At 51.0% G+C, this 18,684-nt stretch overlaps 1 protein-coding gene across 1 annotated transcript in view; it reads left to right on the top strand.

The window, feature by feature from the left end:
- The window catches only part of PIGQ (phosphatidylinositol glycan anchor biosynthesis, class Q), a 30,805-nt gene that overhangs the window by 4,782 nt on the left and 7,339 nt on the right, over positions 1-18,684 (top strand). Inside the window, exons 2-8 of the mRNA XM_008947604.1 lie at positions 3,547-3,678; positions 4,807-4,927; positions 10,378-10,504; positions 11,634-11,787; positions 14,329-14,440; positions 16,808-16,888; positions 17,866-17,980. Of these exons, the coding sequence (XP_008945852.1) occupies positions 3,547-3,678; positions 4,807-4,927; positions 10,378-10,504; positions 11,634-11,787; positions 14,329-14,440; positions 16,808-16,888; positions 17,866-17,980 (842 nt within the window). The remainder of the gene's footprint in view (positions 1-3,546; positions 3,679-4,806; positions 4,928-10,377; positions 10,505-11,633; positions 11,788-14,328; positions 14,441-16,807; positions 16,889-17,865; positions 17,981-18,684) is intronic.

Here is an 18,684-nt window from a genome sequence, read left to right as displayed (position 1 = left end):
GGTTGGTGAGGGATTGGCCCAGGCTGCCCAGGGAGGTGCTGGAGTCACCAGCCCTGGAGGGGTTCAAAAAACGTGTAGAAAGTGTTGGGTTGGTGGTTGGACTTGATGATCTTCGAGGTCTTTTCCAACCTTTATGATTCTGTGATTCTGTGTATTTACTCTCCAGAGCAAGTGTGTCAGTGGAGTAGAGGTTGTCCTGCTGACCTGAAGTGAAAAGTGAAGACTCATTTGTAGTTCAGACAAGCACAGAGCTCTGCCAACATTTTTGGGGCCCATCCTGTTCTGCCAAGGGGGCGTGTTTACCCGTTTCAGGCTGCAGTGGGTGCCCATGCCAGGGGGTGCTCCTGGTGGTGAGGCTGCTTTGGAGATGGTGCTTGCTCCTGCAGAACATTCCTCAGGCAGAAAGGAGCAGCACCCTGGCCTTGTCTGTGACCTGGGGGGTCTGGTGGGTGGGTGACCCACAAGCCTCTAGCTCAGGGAGCTGTGGAGCAGCAATGGGTGGTGAGAAACATGCTGCTGGGGGAAGGTGGGGGACTGCCAGCCTGGTGAGGGTGCAGCACAGGGCCCCAGAGCTGCTGCCTGCTGCTGAGCTGAGATGCTCTGGCAGCCACGGGTTCGACAGGCCACTTTGCAGCTTCAGCCATCTGCACAGAGCCACCCAGGCAGAGGGCTCCTCCTCCCCCCTGCTTTGCATTTCAGGTGCAATTCTCTGCTCTAGCCAAGGTTTGCCACAGCAGGATTTGTAACCATTGGGCTGGGATCTAATGGGAAGAGAAAACTCATCTGCACGTGTGCCCGGGCGCATCTGCAAAGCCAGGGCTCGGCCGCCCCCGTGTCCCTGCCCTGCTCAGAGCCCTGTCCTCCTCCACCAAGGATCTCCCCCCTGGCAAGTCAGCTGAGGAGCAGCACACTCATTTCTCTCCAAGGTGGGCGGCTGGAACGAGGAGCTGAGTAACTCAGAGGCCTCAAATTAAGGAGAATGATTCACAGTACGCTGCGTGCGTTTCAGACCCGAGGTGTCTGAAATCTGAATGGGGAGGGGGCAGGGGGCACGTCAGCTCTGTTGGTCAAGCTGACAAACCTTGCACGAAGGATGCTCAAAAGGGGGGAGGAAAGGAACCGAGCAGGATTTTGGGCAAGCCATGCCCTTGTGGTGTTTGTCAAATGCACAAGCAGCAGCCTCAGCCCCAGCCTGCCCGTCCTGCCTTTGTCCTGGCCAGTCCTGGAGACAGCCTGCTGCTGGCTGAGGTCCTCAGGGTGAGATCTGGAAGAGCCATACACATGATGCACGATCCCAACAGCTGCACAATCTCCAAAGAGAAGCAGGATATGGAGAATAATTTTCCTATTTGGAAGGGATACAAAAGGAAGGATCGTGCCAAAGCAGTAAGAGTAGGTGAAGTGACTAAAAGTGAACACAGATTCCTGGAGCCTTAATAAGAAATACTGAAACAACTGTTGTGTACAGGGAAGAACTGTCCACATCAGAATTTGTTCCCCATGTGTGTGCCCTGTGTGGCTGTGCTGCTGCTGGGCATCCTTTGAGCAGTGTCAGTTTAGACTACACGAGTCGTCACCGTTCCTTTCTTCGTAGATTGTGTGGTAATAAAAGTAACTCCCCAAAATAATTGAGCATCATTTAGTACTTTTCTTCTGAGTCATAAAAAAAAAAGAACTGTGTGAATCTTTCCTCCCCTGCAAGCCTAATGTGGATGTTAACTTGGAAAGCTAATTAAATGCTGGGTGTCGTGTGATGTACATAATGCTGGTCACCCTTGGCAAGGCAGTGGAGAGAAGAGAGAAATGAAGCCTCTGAGAAAGGAGTTTGGGAGTAACAAAGATGAAAAAAGGATCAAATGGAGGAAAAAGGAAAGGGGGAAAGGAACAGAAACGATGGGGGGAACACAACTGTTGTATGAAGCTCACACTAGGTGGAGACTTGTGATGGGTAGTGCTGGGATCTGTGAGCAGTTGCACTGTCCACACAAGTGCCTCAACTCCATCTCCTGGAGCCTCAGCGCAGTGTGGAACTGGGATGGGCTTTGGTGTCCTTGGAAGAGCAAGGCACGTGGTCTTACAGAATGGAAATGAGAGGTTGGGTTGTCTGCTTGGATGTCTTGATCTGGAAAGGCTGCCTGAATTCTGTTAAGCTTTAAGGGAGCAGTTAACATCTCGTGTTCTTTAATGATAACGTGTTGACACCGTCCCTGGTTGCACAACCTTAACTCTACACTGAATGTTCTGCATGGAGTCTGTACACTGGGCAGCCTGCCACAGGGCAAGGGGGTCATTCCCATGGAGTTCCCCTGAGGAGGAGGCCCTGGGGGGGAGGAGCTGGCCAGGAGCCCCCCCCAGCCTGGGCTGCCCCCCCAGCAGCGTGGGCACAGGGCAGGGAGGGGATCCTGCCCCTCTGCCAGCTCTGGGAGACCCCCCTGCAGTGCTGGGGCAGCTCTGGAGTCCTCAGCACAGCAGAGCCAGGGACCTGCTGGAGCGGGGCCAGAGGAGCCCCAGCAATGCCCCGAGGGGGGAACCCCTCTGCTGGGAGGTCTTCTGCTGACCACTTGCCCAACTAAGAAGGATTTTATCATCAAGAGGCAAACCAGCAGCCAGAGCCCTCCCTCCACTCCTAAACCATACAGCAGTGATCCAAGGTGCCAGGCCACTGGAGGAGGAGTAAGTCAGTCCATTCACTCAGAGCACAGGGTGTGCAGAAGGGAGTGAGCTGACTCCTGAACCATGCTGGGGGAGATGGAAGGACCCAGCTCATCAGTCCAATCCCCATCATACAGTAACTGCCACGAGAGATCCTCACCCTCTTGCCCCACCATCCTGGGAGCTCCACTTGCCCTGAAGAGTCAAGGAGCCCTTTCAATAGCCAGAACCCCACACAGCACATGCACCATGTGAGCAAGCCACCCAACTGCCCTGCCAGCAGAGTCAGCTCTTACAGAGGGGGCTTCTTGCCCCACCTCCAAGTTAATGCTGAAGGTGGGGGCAGCTGGTGGTGATCTCATCATCAATCCCCACCCAAGGCTGGCCAGGCCCTGGGTGAAAACCAATCAGGAGGGTCCTTGTTGTGGGCATCATCCATATGCCAACCCTCATTCAGGGCTGGGGGTTTAACCCCAGCACTTCAGGAGGCCAGCAGGAGAGAGTTGGGGTTGTGCAGCCTGGGGAGGAGAAGGCTCTAGGGAGACCTGGTGGCCTTTCAGTACTTCAGGGGGCTTGTCAGAAAGCTGGGGACAGGCTTTTGAGCAGGGCCTGTTGGGACAGGACAAGAGATGATGGGTTGAAACTAAAAGAGGGAGATTTAGATTAGAGAGAAGGAAGAAATGTTTGACACTGAGGGTGGTGAGCCCCTGGCCCAGGCTGCCCAGAGAGGTGGTCACTGCCCCATCCCTGGAACCATCCCAGGGGAGGTTGGCCGGGGCTCTGAGCACCCTGCTCTAGCTGCAGATGTCCCTGCTCCCTGCAGGGGGTTGGACTGGGTGTCCCTGAAAGGTCCCTCCCCACCCAAACCAGTCTGTGTTTCTGTGGTTTCTGCAGGGTGCTGAAGTTTTGGCCTTTGTCTTTCTTATGGAGCAAACTCTCAACTTGTGAGCAGCTGGGACATCGCCTGCAGCACCTCCAGGTCATCAGCAGCAACAAGAAGGCTCAAAACCAGACTCAGTTCATGAGGTACGTGGAGTACACATAAAATCATGTAAATTTTTTGCTCTAGCAAAACCCAAAGCAAGGATCCTGTGTGGGCACAGCACCGTGGGGTCCTTGCTGCACCATCCCTTCCTTGCTCTGCTCCATGCTAGATCACAGGTCTTTGCTCTGCACTCTGGTTTTATTAATTATTCCTTTTGCCAGAGATACACCTTTTTCCCTAGCTGGGGAAGGGCAACCAGGGTGTTTCCTGCAGGAGCTTGGCCCACACCTCTGTGTGGTGCTTTGCTCTCACTGCTGCCACAGGCTCGTTGCTTTCACGGATGCTGCTGCTGACCACAAACCCATCACTCTGCAGCAGCACTTCCCATATGAGCAGAAAGTCCTTCACCCATTCTTTTGGGGAACCTTTCCTGCAGTATCCAACAACTCCCACAGCAGGAGCAGAGTCAGTGGAACAGAAAAAGCAACCATGCAGCACAGAGATCTGAGATACCAACAAATGCTCTGTGGCCACTGCCCCACGAGGCTCGTTCCCTGTGGCTCTCTCAGCCCACAGGAATAGACTCCCAGGGAACACTTAAAATAGATGAGCAGATTTGAAGGCCAAAAGTCACTGTGATTGTTTAATCTGATTTCCCAAATAACTCACGTCATGGAATTTCATTCAGGAGCTCTAGCAGTGAGGGGGCAGCTCAGCAGCCCTGCTGGGGCTGTGTGTGTGCCCACAAACTGTTCCATTTACTAGTGGCTCAACTAAAAGCATATAAAATAGATATTTCTTGGAAAGCCATCTGATCCAAACGTGGCTACTTCAAGTGCTGGTGCCCTTAGTACTGGTAAATCCCCCCCTGAGTATTACAAATACTCACTTTGTCTGACTTTCCTCTTTGGAGCTTCAATCCCACTGTTTGCTCCCTTACTAAAGGTTTTGTGGTGTGGCAGGCTCTGGGTAGCTCCGTGTTTGGCCACAGAAGTAGCAGCACACCAGTGGAAGCCAAAAGATCTTTACACTGTGCCCCCTCAGTAAATTGTCATGGTGTGCCTGGGACATGAAAGGTGCTGTGCAGTGAAGCTGGCAGTTCTCACTGAGACATTAAACACCATCCTTCCTCTTTCTCTAACGCTGTTTCTCTTTCTTCCTGCACGCAGGAAAGCCAACATCTTTGTCTCTCTGCTGATTGATGTGGCTCTGGGGATACTGCTGATGTCCTGGCTGTACAGGAAGAACAGAATTGGTCACCTTGCTGACACTCTCATCCCTGTGGCTGATGTAAGTCTGGCAAAGCCCTTTCTCTTTCCCCTGCTGTGAGTATTGACCAGCTCTGAGTGCTGGGGTGGGTTGTAAGGAGGCACAAGGGTTTCAGAGGGAGTTCTGGCTGCACTCATGCAGATTAGGTCTCTTCAAGAACAGCAAAATCTTCAAATCAAGCCTGCTGGGGCTGCTCAAAAGGAACAGAGCTCTGCTTTGCATGTGCAGTGAATAGCAATGAGGTGTTTACCAGAGGGCTGCTCAGATCCTAGAGTAGGAGTCATGGCTTGGACAGAGCTCTGCAGCAGCAGGTTGAGCCCCTGTTGAGACAGAATACTTGAGCTCTGGGGTCAGCAGGCAACATTCTCAAGTTGTTGCTCTGTGGAGTGTTTGGGAGAAAGGAAAAAAAGAAAGCTGGAGCCTGGGTTGAATCTGATAGACTGCTAAAAAGTCCAACTTGATAAGCAGTGCAGCTGGGCTTGTGCAGAGGCATTTTGGGGGAAAAGGCAAAGGATTAGCTGCTCAGGATCCAAACACCTGAAATCCTGTCTGAGAGCTCTGCTGCACAGCTGGGAAACAAGGGGAACTTGCTGTGTCCTGGCATTTTCTCAAGCATAACTCCTCTTGCCCACTGACAGCTCTCAACATCAGCATAAATTTGTGAAGAACAAGTATGACTCATACTATCCTGCCTCTCTGGCCTTCATTTTAGGTGCAGTACTCCCATAGATCTGCTTAGTGGCATTAAGGAACATCTAATGTACGTCAGAGGCTGGAGACCAGACCACTAATCTGAAGTTAGCTCTGTTTTAAGAGTGTCTGTGTCTTGGGAACTCATGTGCAGCCAGTGTTGAGCACTGTCATGCAGCTGCACAGCCTAATCCTCTCTCTGCCCACTTTCCTTTCATTTCTGGGAGGGAAGGTGGATCTTTCCATTGGTTTCTTTCTGGCAGCTGGAGAATGTCCTTTCCTGCAGCTTCTTGGCTGGGAAGAATTTTATTCTGATCAGAGAATTCCAGCAGCAATTTATTTTTCCTGCTTATGCTGTCTTTCCTGGGAAGAGCTTGTGGTTCCCTTGGTGATGATCTGCTTGGTCCACTAAAACCTGATCTGCACTGGCACATGTTGCCCCTTGGAGGAGACAGGAACAAAAAAAGCAGGTGTGTCACCCATCCAGGCTGTTGTGCCCAGCCCTAACCCTGGACACACATCTCGCCCTTTAATTGTTACAAGCCATAGGTCTCTGATCATTTCTGTCTGTGCTGTGCTTTCAGAAGGGGTGTGTGGAGCATCCAGCATAGCTGTGGATCCTGCTTGTTGCTAGTTTTGTTATCTTTTATAGTCAAACTTTTCAGGATTGCACGTTTTAAGGACTGCAGCAGTGGTGGGGTAGAAAGGACCACAATTTTTTCAATACACTTGCTCTTGGTTTTGAGCTGTACAGTAAAAATGTTTCTCTGAGTCCTATTCCTCAGTCTCTTCCCTTGCAGATATTTCAACTGGAGAAGTTTAGGTTCTCTGGAGCTCTCCCTGTGGGATCAGTGTGAGCGTCCAGCTCTCAGAAACGAGCTCTCCTCAGGAGCCTGGAGGCAGTGGCTCTTGGCTGGGTTCCTGGGAGCACAGGTGGCCCCGGGAGGGCTTCCATCTGCCTGCTGTCCTGGCCAGATGGACACTCCCCACGCCCCAGGTGTGTCCCATCCCAGCACCTGTCCTGCCCAGCCTGCCTTGGCAGAGTCCGCTCCTCTCGCAGGAATTTGGCTCCTCTCTCACTCCCCTTACACCTCACAGTGTCAGTCCTTTCCCCCTGTCTCCAGCCTGTGCAGACTTCATTACCCTGCTGTCTCCAGGAGCTGTTTACTGACTTTCCTGGAAGTGCTGACTCCTCCCTGTGTGGGTGGCCACTCAGTCAGGCTGTGCCTTCCTTCTCTGCTCCCCCAGGCTTATCAGTTCAGGCCACTCACAGCTCTTCTTACTTCCCAGCCTTACTTCTTTCAGGCACATTAGGTTGTGGACCTAAAATCATTTGGAGTCCTCTGACTGCCTTGGGTGGGCAGCGATTTATGTGCAGGGCTTAAAAAATGCAGATCTGAGAGATCCCAAAATACACCAATGACTTCAGCATGTGGTGTGCAAACCAGCACCACGTCTTTTCCAGTGTGACAGCAAAATCTCCCCTTAGCCATTCAGCAGTAGGTTTCCTCTTGGCTGCTGAGTGTCCATCTGGTATGCATTATTCCCATCACTTGGGCTTTCTCAAGGGCTCTCCTGTTGCCAAGTGCAGCAGCTCCAATGTTCCCACGTGCAGAACGAGGCACTTTTCCTTCCCTGATGCCCCTTGTTGTGCTGCTTCTGATGTGTGCCCCAAGTCTGAGGGTGGCATTGACCTTCCATCTCTGTATCTGTTATAACAGTATAGGTATTAGCATGATTATTCTACATTGAAAGGTTAGATTCATCATCTTCTTTTAACAGGATTGCTTTTAATACTGAACAACTAACTTTGTATAACATATAACTCTGGTTTGACTGATGGATTTTCATATTGACCAGCTTGTAGCTGTGTGGGGACTGGATTCAGGGCTCATTTTTTTTTCTCCTAACGAACATCTCCCTGGAAGGAAGCAGATGCAGGTAGGTTATTTTAGCTCCCAACAACTGCCAGGGTCACAAGCTCAGCCTGCTGACACGAGGATCAGGCTGTGTTCCCAAGCCTTCATTCGTCATCCCCTGATACAAAGGTTCTCAAATCAGCACTTAGCTGGCAATTGTTGCTGATGCACAAACCCTCAGTGACTGCAGCTCCCACCTTCACAGCTTGATGAGCTGCTCTGTGCTGACTGCAATAACAAGTTGCTTTTGTCAGTAAATGAGGCAGATGTGATTCAGAGACACCTAGGGAGTGACTGGCAATGGCTGTGTGCAATACCAAGGACTGATTTTTGAAGGGAGGCTTTCAAATCCAAGAGTGGAAAATGTGAATAATCTTTTCTCTGTAGGTGCCCTCACAACTCCTACTCTCCTTCCTCCTCTCGCTCCCACCAGGCTTCCCAATGGATGTCCTTGGTTTTGCCTTCCTTCTGTCAAAAACACCTGATTCAAAGTGCAGCATTTGCCTGTTTTAAAAAGAACTGCTTACAATCCATTGTCTCTTTTTTTTTTCCTCCCTCACCTCTTTTCATCCTCACTGATGTCTCTTTTTCGTAAGCTGTAATCTCTTTGAAACAGTGAAATATTTATCATAGAGAGTGCCTCTCAAAATATTCCCAGGGCTTAGAGGCAATTGGATGTGAGTTCCTATTCAGTCACCTTTTGCTAATCCAGAGACAAAGCAAGCAGAGAGGTCAGCTCCTGGAAAATATCCTTAGGTGCTCGTTTGTAAAAGAGTAAAACTTAGAGCCCTGAACATCTGCAACAGGCACAGGGCAAATGTGTCTGGAGGGGGAGACTTTGGCTCTGCTGGCTCTGGCTTGCACTGGATGCTCTGCTCAGAGGTTTGCCCTGTGCTCCTGGTGCCCACCTGCATGTGGGCACCTGTCCTTCCCCATGGATGTCACATCCCCATGACACCTTCTGCACATGGAGGCTGGAAAGAAGAGCATGACAGCAAGGAAAATATTTCCCCAGTGACCTCATCTAAATCGTGACCACTTCAGGCTCCATTTTGGCCATGCCCCTCCCCCCTTGATTGAACACTTCCAGTTCACTGTGCCTTCCTTATTAACATTGGTCACGTTCAGTATTCATGACTGCAACAGGAGAACTGGGCTCCCAGTCACCTTCTCTCATTCTCCTTGCAATCCATCAGTCCTAAAATACCTGGCAGGAAAACGACCTGCAGGGTGATGCCTTCAGAATGTGCTGGAACAGCCTTGCCCAGCTAGATGCCAACAAGGGGCACCTTCCCAGGGCTGCCTGCCCCTCTCCAGATTCAGGAGCACCTCTGGGACTGGCAGCCTCCAGAAGTGTTCAGTGCTGACAAACTGCCTTGCTGAAGGACTGCTTTCAAGCACTTAAATATTTCATTAAAATCCCCAAATGCTTTTTCTAAGTTACCCGTCCAAGGCTTTAAATATTAAACCCAGTCTATTTATAAAGCAGCTAACGTTTGTCAGCCAGAGAGGTAAGATCCATGGGTTCCCATCAGTTCTGCCTTGCAAGGAGGCAGAGGGAGAATTAACAAAATAAAAAGGCAATCTTTTTTTGGAGAAGTTGAAGATGGAGCCCTTAATTTTGCCACTGCACGAAGACTGAATGTTTACAAACTCATTTTGCAAGGATCTTGTTGGTTGGTAAATAAGATGGAATCGTTCCTTGGAAGTAATTTTTCCTTAGGGAAATTATCTGTATGAGTGATGGGGAAAGTAGGCTGCAGCTTCAGGGAGCATGTCTCAATACTCCTACGTGTGCACCACTTGCAGTGCAATTCACTTGCAGGGACTTGGCTGTGAGACTTTCAGAGGCTTTGACCACAATTTCTGGCTCACCTTGGAAGGTGAGGGGTCACTTCTTCCAGGTGCATCCCCCACCTCTTTGCTGGAGGTTCCCACTCGCAGCCCTCTCATTTCACAGCCTGGTGAATGGACTTCCTGGCTGGTTTCAGCCTAGGGGAATAGGTCAGGTGCAGGCTCCTGAGGAGCAGCAGAGCCACCCCATCTTCTGCCCTGAGACCACAAGGGGCACCTCTGGCAGAGTGGTGGGCTGGAGAGAGAAGAGTAGGAAATAACCTCAGCCTGGCATTAAAACACCAGAAACTGCAAGTCAAAGCCCTCAGAGATTTGGGGGTGAGCTCCATTAAGCCTTTTCTCCATGATTCAGAGGGTTTCTGTTTCACTGGGGTGCTGTGGGTGTCTCTCCATGAAGCCTGCAGAGATACACAGGAGTGGCAGGCAAGATCAGTGCTATACAGCCTGATTAGTCTTGCCTAGTGCACCACAGAGTATCAGGAAAGTGGTTTTATGTGTGAAATACATTTCTATAACTGTGGTTCCTACCCTGCTGGAAACACAGGGAGGTTATCTGGAAACTCACGGGTTGTGCCCATGAGTGCAATGCCATCTTCCCCTATTTCAAATCCTGCCAGCCTTCCCCAGAGTTAGATTGCTCGCTCAGTTCTGGCTTTTCAGTTGAGTGTCCAGAGAAGGTGATGAGTGCAGCAGCCTGGAGAGCTCTCCTGACACCAGGGAGTCCCTCTGGGCAAGGCTCCCAACACTACCCAAACACTGCGGCCTTGTTCCCAGCCCTGAGACCATCCAGGCAGCTCAGGTCCCTCTCTGCTGCTAGGTTTGGATTCAGGAGAGTCAATAAAGGTGCGTTTCTGATTTCACAAGTTGTCTGTGAAGCCATTATTTGGATTTTCTCTTTTTCCATTGCCCTGCAGGGTGTGGTGAGGATCCTGTGGGGGTGGCAGCGTGCGTGGCACGCTGGAGCTGGGCAGCTTTGATCTCGGGTGCTTTGCTTCCTTGTGTTTGCAGCACGTAGCTGAAGAGCTCCAGGACCTGCTCCAGTGGCTAATGGGAGCACCAGCTGGGCTGAAGATGAACCGAGCCCTGGATCAGGTTTTGGGCCGCTTCTTCCTTTACCACATCCATCTTTGGATTAGTAAGTGCCATTGTTTAAGTGTTCAGCCTCCCTTTTCATCTCGTCCCTCCTGAGAGCTTCATGTTTGCCTCGAGGTGAATAATGAATCGAAATGCTCTGGTGCAAGTTCAGGCTTGTCTGTGAGTCTTCCTGCTGTGGGAACTGGGGCCAAAGTTGGATTCCCACACAAGGAAGTCATGCATGTGAGGCAAAGTGCTTGTGCTGGTGCTGTGCGAGAGGCACGGGTCCCAGCAGAGCTGACTGACCTGCTGCTGGTGGTGCTGAGTGTCCAAGGGAAGGCTTCAGCTCTTGGCAGGCAGCTGATGGGATGGGGATGAGAAGGATGCTCTCAGAATGCAGATCCAACCCTGTCCTATCACTGCCTTCAGCTTAGTCCAATGTTATTATTTCAACACACCCCTACTCTCCTTGATAAGCATCTGAATGAAGGAGTGTGGTCATGGTGGACATGAGCTCCCTAGTTATTATACTGATTTACTTTGCTCACCAATCAAGTATCATCTTGTTTCTGTGACTTTCCTCCATTTCAGTGGTGAAAGAGGCTGTGTGCTCCACACTGTTTTAGTGGCCAAAGCTGGGGGTGATGGTTTGTGTGGGAGGAGCAAGGAAAAGGGGAATGGTTGCAGTAAAGCTTGATGCATGCAGTTCAACATGTCATAGGGGACCTGGCCACAAGTGTAGGGCAGCAGATCACATGTGGAGCAAGGTGACTGCTCTGTTCCAGCTAAGCATGTCCTCCCTGTCCTCACAGAAACCTGGGGACAAGGAGAGAGGGGAATGGTTGCAGTAAAACTTGATGCATGCAGTTCAACATGTAGTGGGGGACCTGGCCACAAGTGTAGGGCAGCAGATCACGTGTGGAGCAAGGTGACTGCTCTGTTCCAGCTAAGCATGTCCTCCTCATCCTCACAGAGCTCCACACCTGGACAGAAACCTGGGGGCAAGGAGAGGTTTTGTTGGCCCTTCTAAACAGAAGATGGCATCTAAAGGAGTTTTTCAGTTTTACTCCTGTGTTTTTGTGGCTGTGAGTTCTGGAGCAATGTTCTAGGGTGTGGAGAATAATTTTTTCCTTTTTTTTTCAGCAGGAAGATGTCCCACTCAAATGCTGACACTCTGCAATGTCCCCTAGGCTACATTCACCTGATGTCCCCCTTCATTGAGATGATCCTCTGGTACGTTGGTCTGTCAGCTTGCCTGGGCCTGACTGTGGCTCTCTGCATCCTCTCTGACATCCTTGCACTCCTGACCTTCCACATCTACTGCTTCTATGTCTATGGAGCCAGGTGAGTTGACCTCTCTGGGTGTGTTGGAGGGAAAGGCCACTGAAGGCTCAGGCCTTGTTTGTGGAGCATTCAATCCTGGTGTGGTTCTCCTGAGTTCACAGTTTAGCCAGCAATCAATTTGTCACACTCTTTAATGCACAAAGAAATGATGGCCACAGTAGTACAAGGAACCTATCTCACAATTCTCCTGTGTTTAAACACTTTATTGTGGTAGTGACCTGGAAAAATAAAACTGCATGACAGGCAGAGGACAGGAAAGCAGTTGAGCCCATCCCTTTCATTCAACCTTGTAGTACTCCCTTCAGCTGCAGCCTATCCAGTAGTTTTGGGGGAAACTGCATGAGAGGAGGAGAAGAGGGGAACCCTTGTACTTCTGGAGAGGCCCCAAAGGCCTCTGCCTTGCTTCAGAGGTTCCTGTCTCCATTGTGGAGAACAGATGGCCCATTTGGGGTTAGAGCATGGTTTTGACACCAACCTGGTGTCGTTGTCTGGGCCTGCTGGAGAGCTCCATGTCCTGAGAGCTGGGCAGAAGAGGCTCTCAGGGAGTGCAGAAGCTTTGGGGCATGTCTGGGGCATGTTGGGGTTATTGTGCAAGTGGTGCCCATCACTCTGCTCTGTTCCTGCCCTCCATTAACACGTGCTGCAGCAGGGAGTCACACAGGCCACTGGAGAATAGCTGCTCTGGCCAAAGAGGTGAGAGACAAGGTAATAAATAAAGGAACTTTGGGCTTATGAAGCACAGAATGCTCATTGTTCCTCCCCAGGCTGTGAGCAGAGGCCTTTACATTGCAAACCAAGAAGAAATAGTAGCACTTGAGTTGTGGGTGGTGTAGGGAGGGATTAGAACTATCTCAATATGATTTATGAATCAGGGCTGTTGTCAGCACGGGGCTTACACCCAAGGTCAGCAGTGCCAGTAATGGGGAGCCTCTTCCCAACACCTCTAATTCCTGCAATGCCTGGTTTGCTCTGTGAGGAGTGGCCTTGCTCCTCCTAATCCTGCAGGGAGTGAAAATAGGAAAAGCATTTTCTCAGCCAGTTGCTTCTCCCTCGTGGGCTGCAGGGAGCCAGGCCACCCAGCCCTGCTGCTGGAAGTGTGGAGCAGCTCTGGGGTGTCTTGCCACTGGCACCCAACTGCCCCTGCTGTGCCAGGTGCCCCCTGTGGGGATTTGGGGGGGGGACAGCAGTCCCCACATCAGCACAGCCACCACAGCACCCGTGGTCCTGCAGCTGGCAGGAGGATTTGCTGGCTGAGGTGCTGGGGAAGACCAAGATCCCCTTCTGAAACCAAGTGCCCTGTGAAAGGAGAGCAGACGTGTGTGCAGGCAGGTGGGGCAGGGGGGTGGGTGGGTGCCCCAGCAGGAACACCAGCCTGGTGCCAGGCCAGGGCATGCCTCAGGGCAGGTGTGTACCAGCAACCTGGAGGAGTTGTCCTGGGCACCCTCCTGCCTAAGGATGAGTGCACCAGGCTGTGCCCTGGGGCACCCTGCCAATTCCTTGAAGTGGCTGGTGTTCCTCCAAACCAGGTTCTTCTCTGGGATAAGACTCTGCCTCTGCTTTCACAATGCTGCCTTGAAACCTGAGCAGCCTCCACACCTTAACAAGCTGGTTAACCAGCCTGGCTTTTGTAGCTCATGCTTCCTCAGGCCCCATTCTGCCCCACAGACTGGCTGTGTTCCCTTTCTTTACATCCCTGCAGGATGGACACTGCTGCCCAGGGCTCTTGGTGCCTCTTCTCCATCTTTTTCTTCCTTGATGTTATTCTGGAATGTGATTTCCCACCCCTTATCACCCCAAGCTTCTCTCACCACTGCCATTTGACCAGAGGGAAGTAACTCCAAGTGTCATAGCACCACATTATGAAATCCTCAGGAAAGGTTGCAGTGGGCCACCAGCCATTTCGTTGATCTCTTCCCACTCTTAAGGATGTTTGAAGCTGTGATTTGCTCAGGAGGGCACAGGGGCTCCAGGCCTCTCCCTCATCTCTGTGCTGCAGAGGCAAAACTGAATTGACTCAAGTGTGAGGGGAGAGACCTCGGCCACTGCTGGCATGGCAGGGCTGTGAAGCAAGGGCCACAGGGCAGCTCAGAGCTGGAGGGATGGTGCTGGGCTCGGGGCAATAAGCTGGCTGCTGCTTTGGCACTGGTGGCGTGGGGCTGGCAACTGCTGCTGCTGAGAGGAGCCCCCCTCCAGCAGCACTTGCCACTTCCCATATGCCATCCTCGCCTCCAGAGGAGCAGAAGTGGAGAGCCTTGCTGCAGCCCGGGGCATGGCATGGCCATTGCCCTCCAGAGGTCCAGAGCTGCCTGCGTTGCCCGTGCCAGGGGCCAGCCCAAATGGAGCTGACTGAGCAAGTGGAATGTTATCTGTTTGATCTCTGGGGTTGGGTTCTTTCGCCACCCCGAGGCCCGCGGCGCCGCTGAGCGAGTGGGTGCAGGGGGTGGTGCTGGCAGCTGCGTGGTGCTGGAGCTCAGGGGCTCCCAGCTCTGATGCCCAGCTCTGATGCCCAGCTCTGATGCCCAGCCTCTTCTCTTTGCTCAGGCTCTACTGCCTGAAGATCTACGGGCTGTCCTCCCTCTGGCGCCTCTTCCGAGGGAAGAAGTGGAACGTCCTCCGGCAGCGGGTGGATTCCTGCTCCTATGACTTGGACCAGGTAGAGCTGCAGGGCACTGCCCAGGGGCAGTGTGGTCCCATCCTGCTTCAGCTGACACTGAGACAAGCACCACGTGAGGCTTTATAGAGCCATCTATGGGTTGGGTTGGAAGGGACCTTAAAGATCATCTGGTTCCACCCCCCCTGCCACGGGCAGGGACACCTCCCACTACACCAGGTTGCTCAAAGCCCCATCCAGCCTGGTCTTCCACATTTCCAGTTTTCTTGCTACAAGTTCCAAAACACTCATGATTTTACCAGAATGTTCCTCCCCTCTGAACACTCTGAGCTGTTGCACTTTGCTTATTGCTCGTTACTTGGCAATTAATCATCATCCACCAGTCCCCTGAGCTAACGAATGCCAATGGCCCTTCCTCCCTCTTGCCCACAGGTCAGCGTGTGACCAGCACTGGTTTAAAATGTGGCACCACACAAGCCACTGTGAAGAAAATAAACTCCATCCCAGACAGACCCAGCACATCTTCATATGTATCTTCCCAATTCCTCAAGACATTCATGAGTTTCTAACCCATATCAAGCTCCACTTCCTCAGATTCTGATCTGTTTTGGCAGGGGACTTTGGAGCCCTGGTGGCTCGGTGGTTGGACTTGATGATCTTGGAGGTCCCTTCCAACCTAAATGATTCTATGATTCCTTTTTTAATGACTTGTTAATGGCCTTGTGGTGCCCCAGCACCCTGCATCCGTGGCTTACCAAGCAAATCCTTGCACCCTGTTGTTCAGGGGGCCTCATTCTGGCGAGTGCTGAGCTGCTGCCAGGCACCCTGCTGATCTGCAGGCTGATCTGCATGGGGTGCTGCAGCCTCTCACAGCTCCTGCAGCCTGGAAATGGGGATGGGGGAGGGAGGTGCTTTCAGAAGTGGTGCCCAGCAGTGTTGCCACAGTAACAGCCATGCCAGCGTTTCTATTAAAAGGCCCCTTCTCATTCACGTTGGGCTGGAGCCTGGCCCACACGCTCTCACTCCAGCAGCAGTTTTTTTGCCAGGAGCTGTGAGCTCCTCTGAATTTCTGCAGTGCCACTCTGGGGTTCCGCAGAGCCTGACCCGCCCCACACCAGCCCCTGCAGCCTCACTGGAACAGTGCATGAACCCCTGGGGTGACTCCCAGGGCTCCTGCCTGCCCCCCTCTTGCCAGGGACAACCTGGAGCTTCCTGCCCCACGGTGGAGGAGCTGCATTTCTGTGCCCTTGGTGATTAAAAGCCTCTGTGGCAGGAAGACTGTTTGCAGCAGGGCTCGGTCCCTGTGTACTTTGAGAATTGGTTTGGCACTTCAGGCTTCATCCTGCTCCTCTGGAGGCCAGTGGGAATTGTGTCGTTGGCCTGGGTGGAAAGAGACATTCAAAGCAGACCTTAAAAGACTTTTGGAGATGTTAAGCAACTGCAGTGAAGTGACAGAGAAGGGGGAAACAACTGCTGTGAAGAGAAGGGCTTGGGTTGTGGTCTATTTCTGGCTACGTGCACGAAGCTGGGATGTTGATGCACCTCTGTGACACAGCTCTCTGGGTTATTTTCTTTCATAATACACCACGGCTGTGATCTCTTTTTGCAGAAATGGCAGTGTCCTGGGCTCCTGGGGCCTCTCTGCTCTGCAAGTGGGGACTGAAAATTGAAGAGTCAGATCCCTATTTGTCATAAATCTGCATTTCTCCCAGTTGGAATTACCCACTGGACTGGGCCAGAGTAAAAATAACTTTCTGTGGGCAGTGGAGCTAATGACACCTGCTTTCCTACAGATTTTGCTCCTTCATACTCTGAATATTGCTCCCCCCACCCCAATAACTCCAACTTATTTCTCTCTTCCCCTTTGCCCACTTAGAAAGAGGCAGAAGTCCTGTGGCTGGACTGACCAGGTGCTGCTGCTGGGAATGATTTTTGTCCAAAAAAAACAGGTTCTGTCAGCTTGTCACCAGGTGCCTGCTCTGCTAAAACAAGGAACAACAGAAATACGTCTCAATTTTCTACAAAATTCCCACTTCTTTGTACCCTTCCACATTGTGCTGGTAAAAACTGACCAACGGCTCTAAAGCTTATGGGGACAGGGAGTGGACAAATGGCATGATCATGTGTGTTTTGTTTCTAAGGAAGCTGGCCTGAAAGAGGAAATCTTGAGTAGTGTCTATAAAGGAAAAAATGCTGCCAGGCTCCAGCTTATTTATCTTTCCAAACATACTCCTATAATAGGGAGACTTCTAAATACACCCAGTGGGAGAAGCACTGAAAATATCCAAGGTAACAGCATAAGGAGTAAAAAAACACATTAAGGAGTCTTGCAAACTTTCATTGTCTTTCAGTTTCCCAATCTTTTATTTTGCCATTGCTCTGCTAATGATTGTTTCTTTTTTCCTCTAGTTATTTATTGGCACTCTGCTGTTTACAATTCTGCTGTTCCTCCTTCCTACAACAGCACTGTATTATTTGGTGTTTACCCTGGTAAGATTTAACTCTTGCTAATCGTATACTGAGATATGAAAAATGTGTTTCCTAGCCATTTGCTGTCATCCACAAAGAAAACAGAGATTGTTTGGGTGTCCCAGGAAGGATTCTCACACAGCCTATGTAGGCCAAGCAAGTGGAATTCAGGATACGAGTTTGTGTTTCCCCAGAGGGAATTCTGAGCAAGTCCCAGTCCGTGGGACAAGCTGTTCCCCTCCCTTTTAGTGGGAAGTCATTTTTTAACCTTTCCATCCCAGGTCTGGAGTGACAGCCTCTCTAGTTTGGTCCAGAACTTTTTTTCCAGGACATTAACCTGCTGTGTTCAGTGCCTTCAGGCAGCCTTTGCTCAGGGGGTTGGACTTCTTTATTTGTCTTTTCTTCCCCCACTATGACCACTACACTCTGAGGCCTGCCTGGAGCAAAATTTTCCACAGGCAGCAGCCATCCCATGGTTCCAACACCTTCTTTGAGCCTTCTCTGTTCAGATGAGCTTGGCAGCACAAATAACTGCAGCCTGACCAAAGGAGGTGCTTTAATCAGGGGACAGAAAACACTGGGCAGGAAGCTCATTCCTCGCTGCCTTGTACTTGCCTAGATGCTCTACATGGGGTTTCTTCAGGCAAAAATAAGCTACTTGAGTTCACTGTGGGAGAGAGAAAAATTTACATTCCCTGGTAGCAAAGGAGTTTGCTAGAACTGGAAGCTTGAATGCTCCCTGCCAGACTGTGGCTGCTGGAAGTGGAATAGCTCCAACGTCCTCACAGGTCGCAGCCTCTACAGCCACAGGAGCTTCATTCCAGGTGCATCCTTCAGTGAAGATAGCCACAGACCTCACACAGGGTCTGGATGCCCAGCACTTCTAGACATCCAACCCCCTTTGGGAAGCTTTAGCTTAGCACAGGAGGTCAGGTTGCAGAGCAGCTCATGGATCTGCTGCTCCTGAGAGGTTTCCTTACGCCGCTGTTTCTTTGTAGCTCCGGTTGCTGGTGGTGGTTGTGCAGGGCCTGATACACTTGCTGGTCGACCTGATCGACTCTCTGCCTCTCTATTCACTCATCCTTCGACTCTGCAGATCCTACAGGCTTGCAGGTAAGTCCTTCAGCACTGCACAGGCAGAAGTTCAAGGGGTTTGCATTATGCATTTAATTCTGATGCAGTGAGGGGGGGACAGGAAAGAGCCCAAGGCTCAAGTCATGCAGTTGTCTGTGCTGTTAACCAATGCCTGCAAGGGGCAGGATGAGGAGATCCATGGAAAGAAATTTGATCAAGAAAAGCAGGAAAGCAGAATCAGGAACACCTCTACAAAGCCTGTGGCAACAAAAAGTGACATCCAAACAAGCACCATATAAATGAGTTCATCTTTTGATTCCAGTTCTGGAGTACCAGGTCAGGTAAAACTTCCCAGAGTTAAACAAGCTGTTATCTTTGGGGCTTTGGGCTCTAGAACAAGCCTAACTACAAAAAATACTTGGAAAATTTGCTGGTTTATAGGGCTGGATCTATAGTGGCTGTGAATCAGTGGAACTGCTTCAGTTCTGTGCTGACTGGACGGACTCAAGTCCTGAGCTGAACTATTTGGATTAATTTCAAAGCTCCAGGCAGCTTTCAGATAATTGTTCTCTTTCTGAGACTAATCTGTCACCAATTTGAAACTCATCATTGTTTTTCCACTTTTGGTAACCAGCAGTCATGGCTGGCACCAGAGTAAAGGGTCATTTTGGAAGGGGTTTAACTCTCAGCATCTATGGTTAGTCATTAAAATCAAGCATATCTAACTTATTTTCTTCCTCCCA

The sequence above is a fragment of the Merops nubicus genome, unplaced genomic scaffold, assembly GCF_000691845.1.
Source record: "Merops nubicus isolate BGI_N331 unplaced genomic scaffold, ASM69184v1 scaffold6079, whole genome shotgun sequence".
NCBI classification, from domain to species: domain Eukaryota; kingdom Metazoa; phylum Chordata; class Aves; order Coraciiformes; family Meropidae; genus Merops; species Merops nubicus.
Note: the sequence above shows the minus strand (reverse complement) of the source record. Positions and strands in the feature narration are given on the sequence as shown.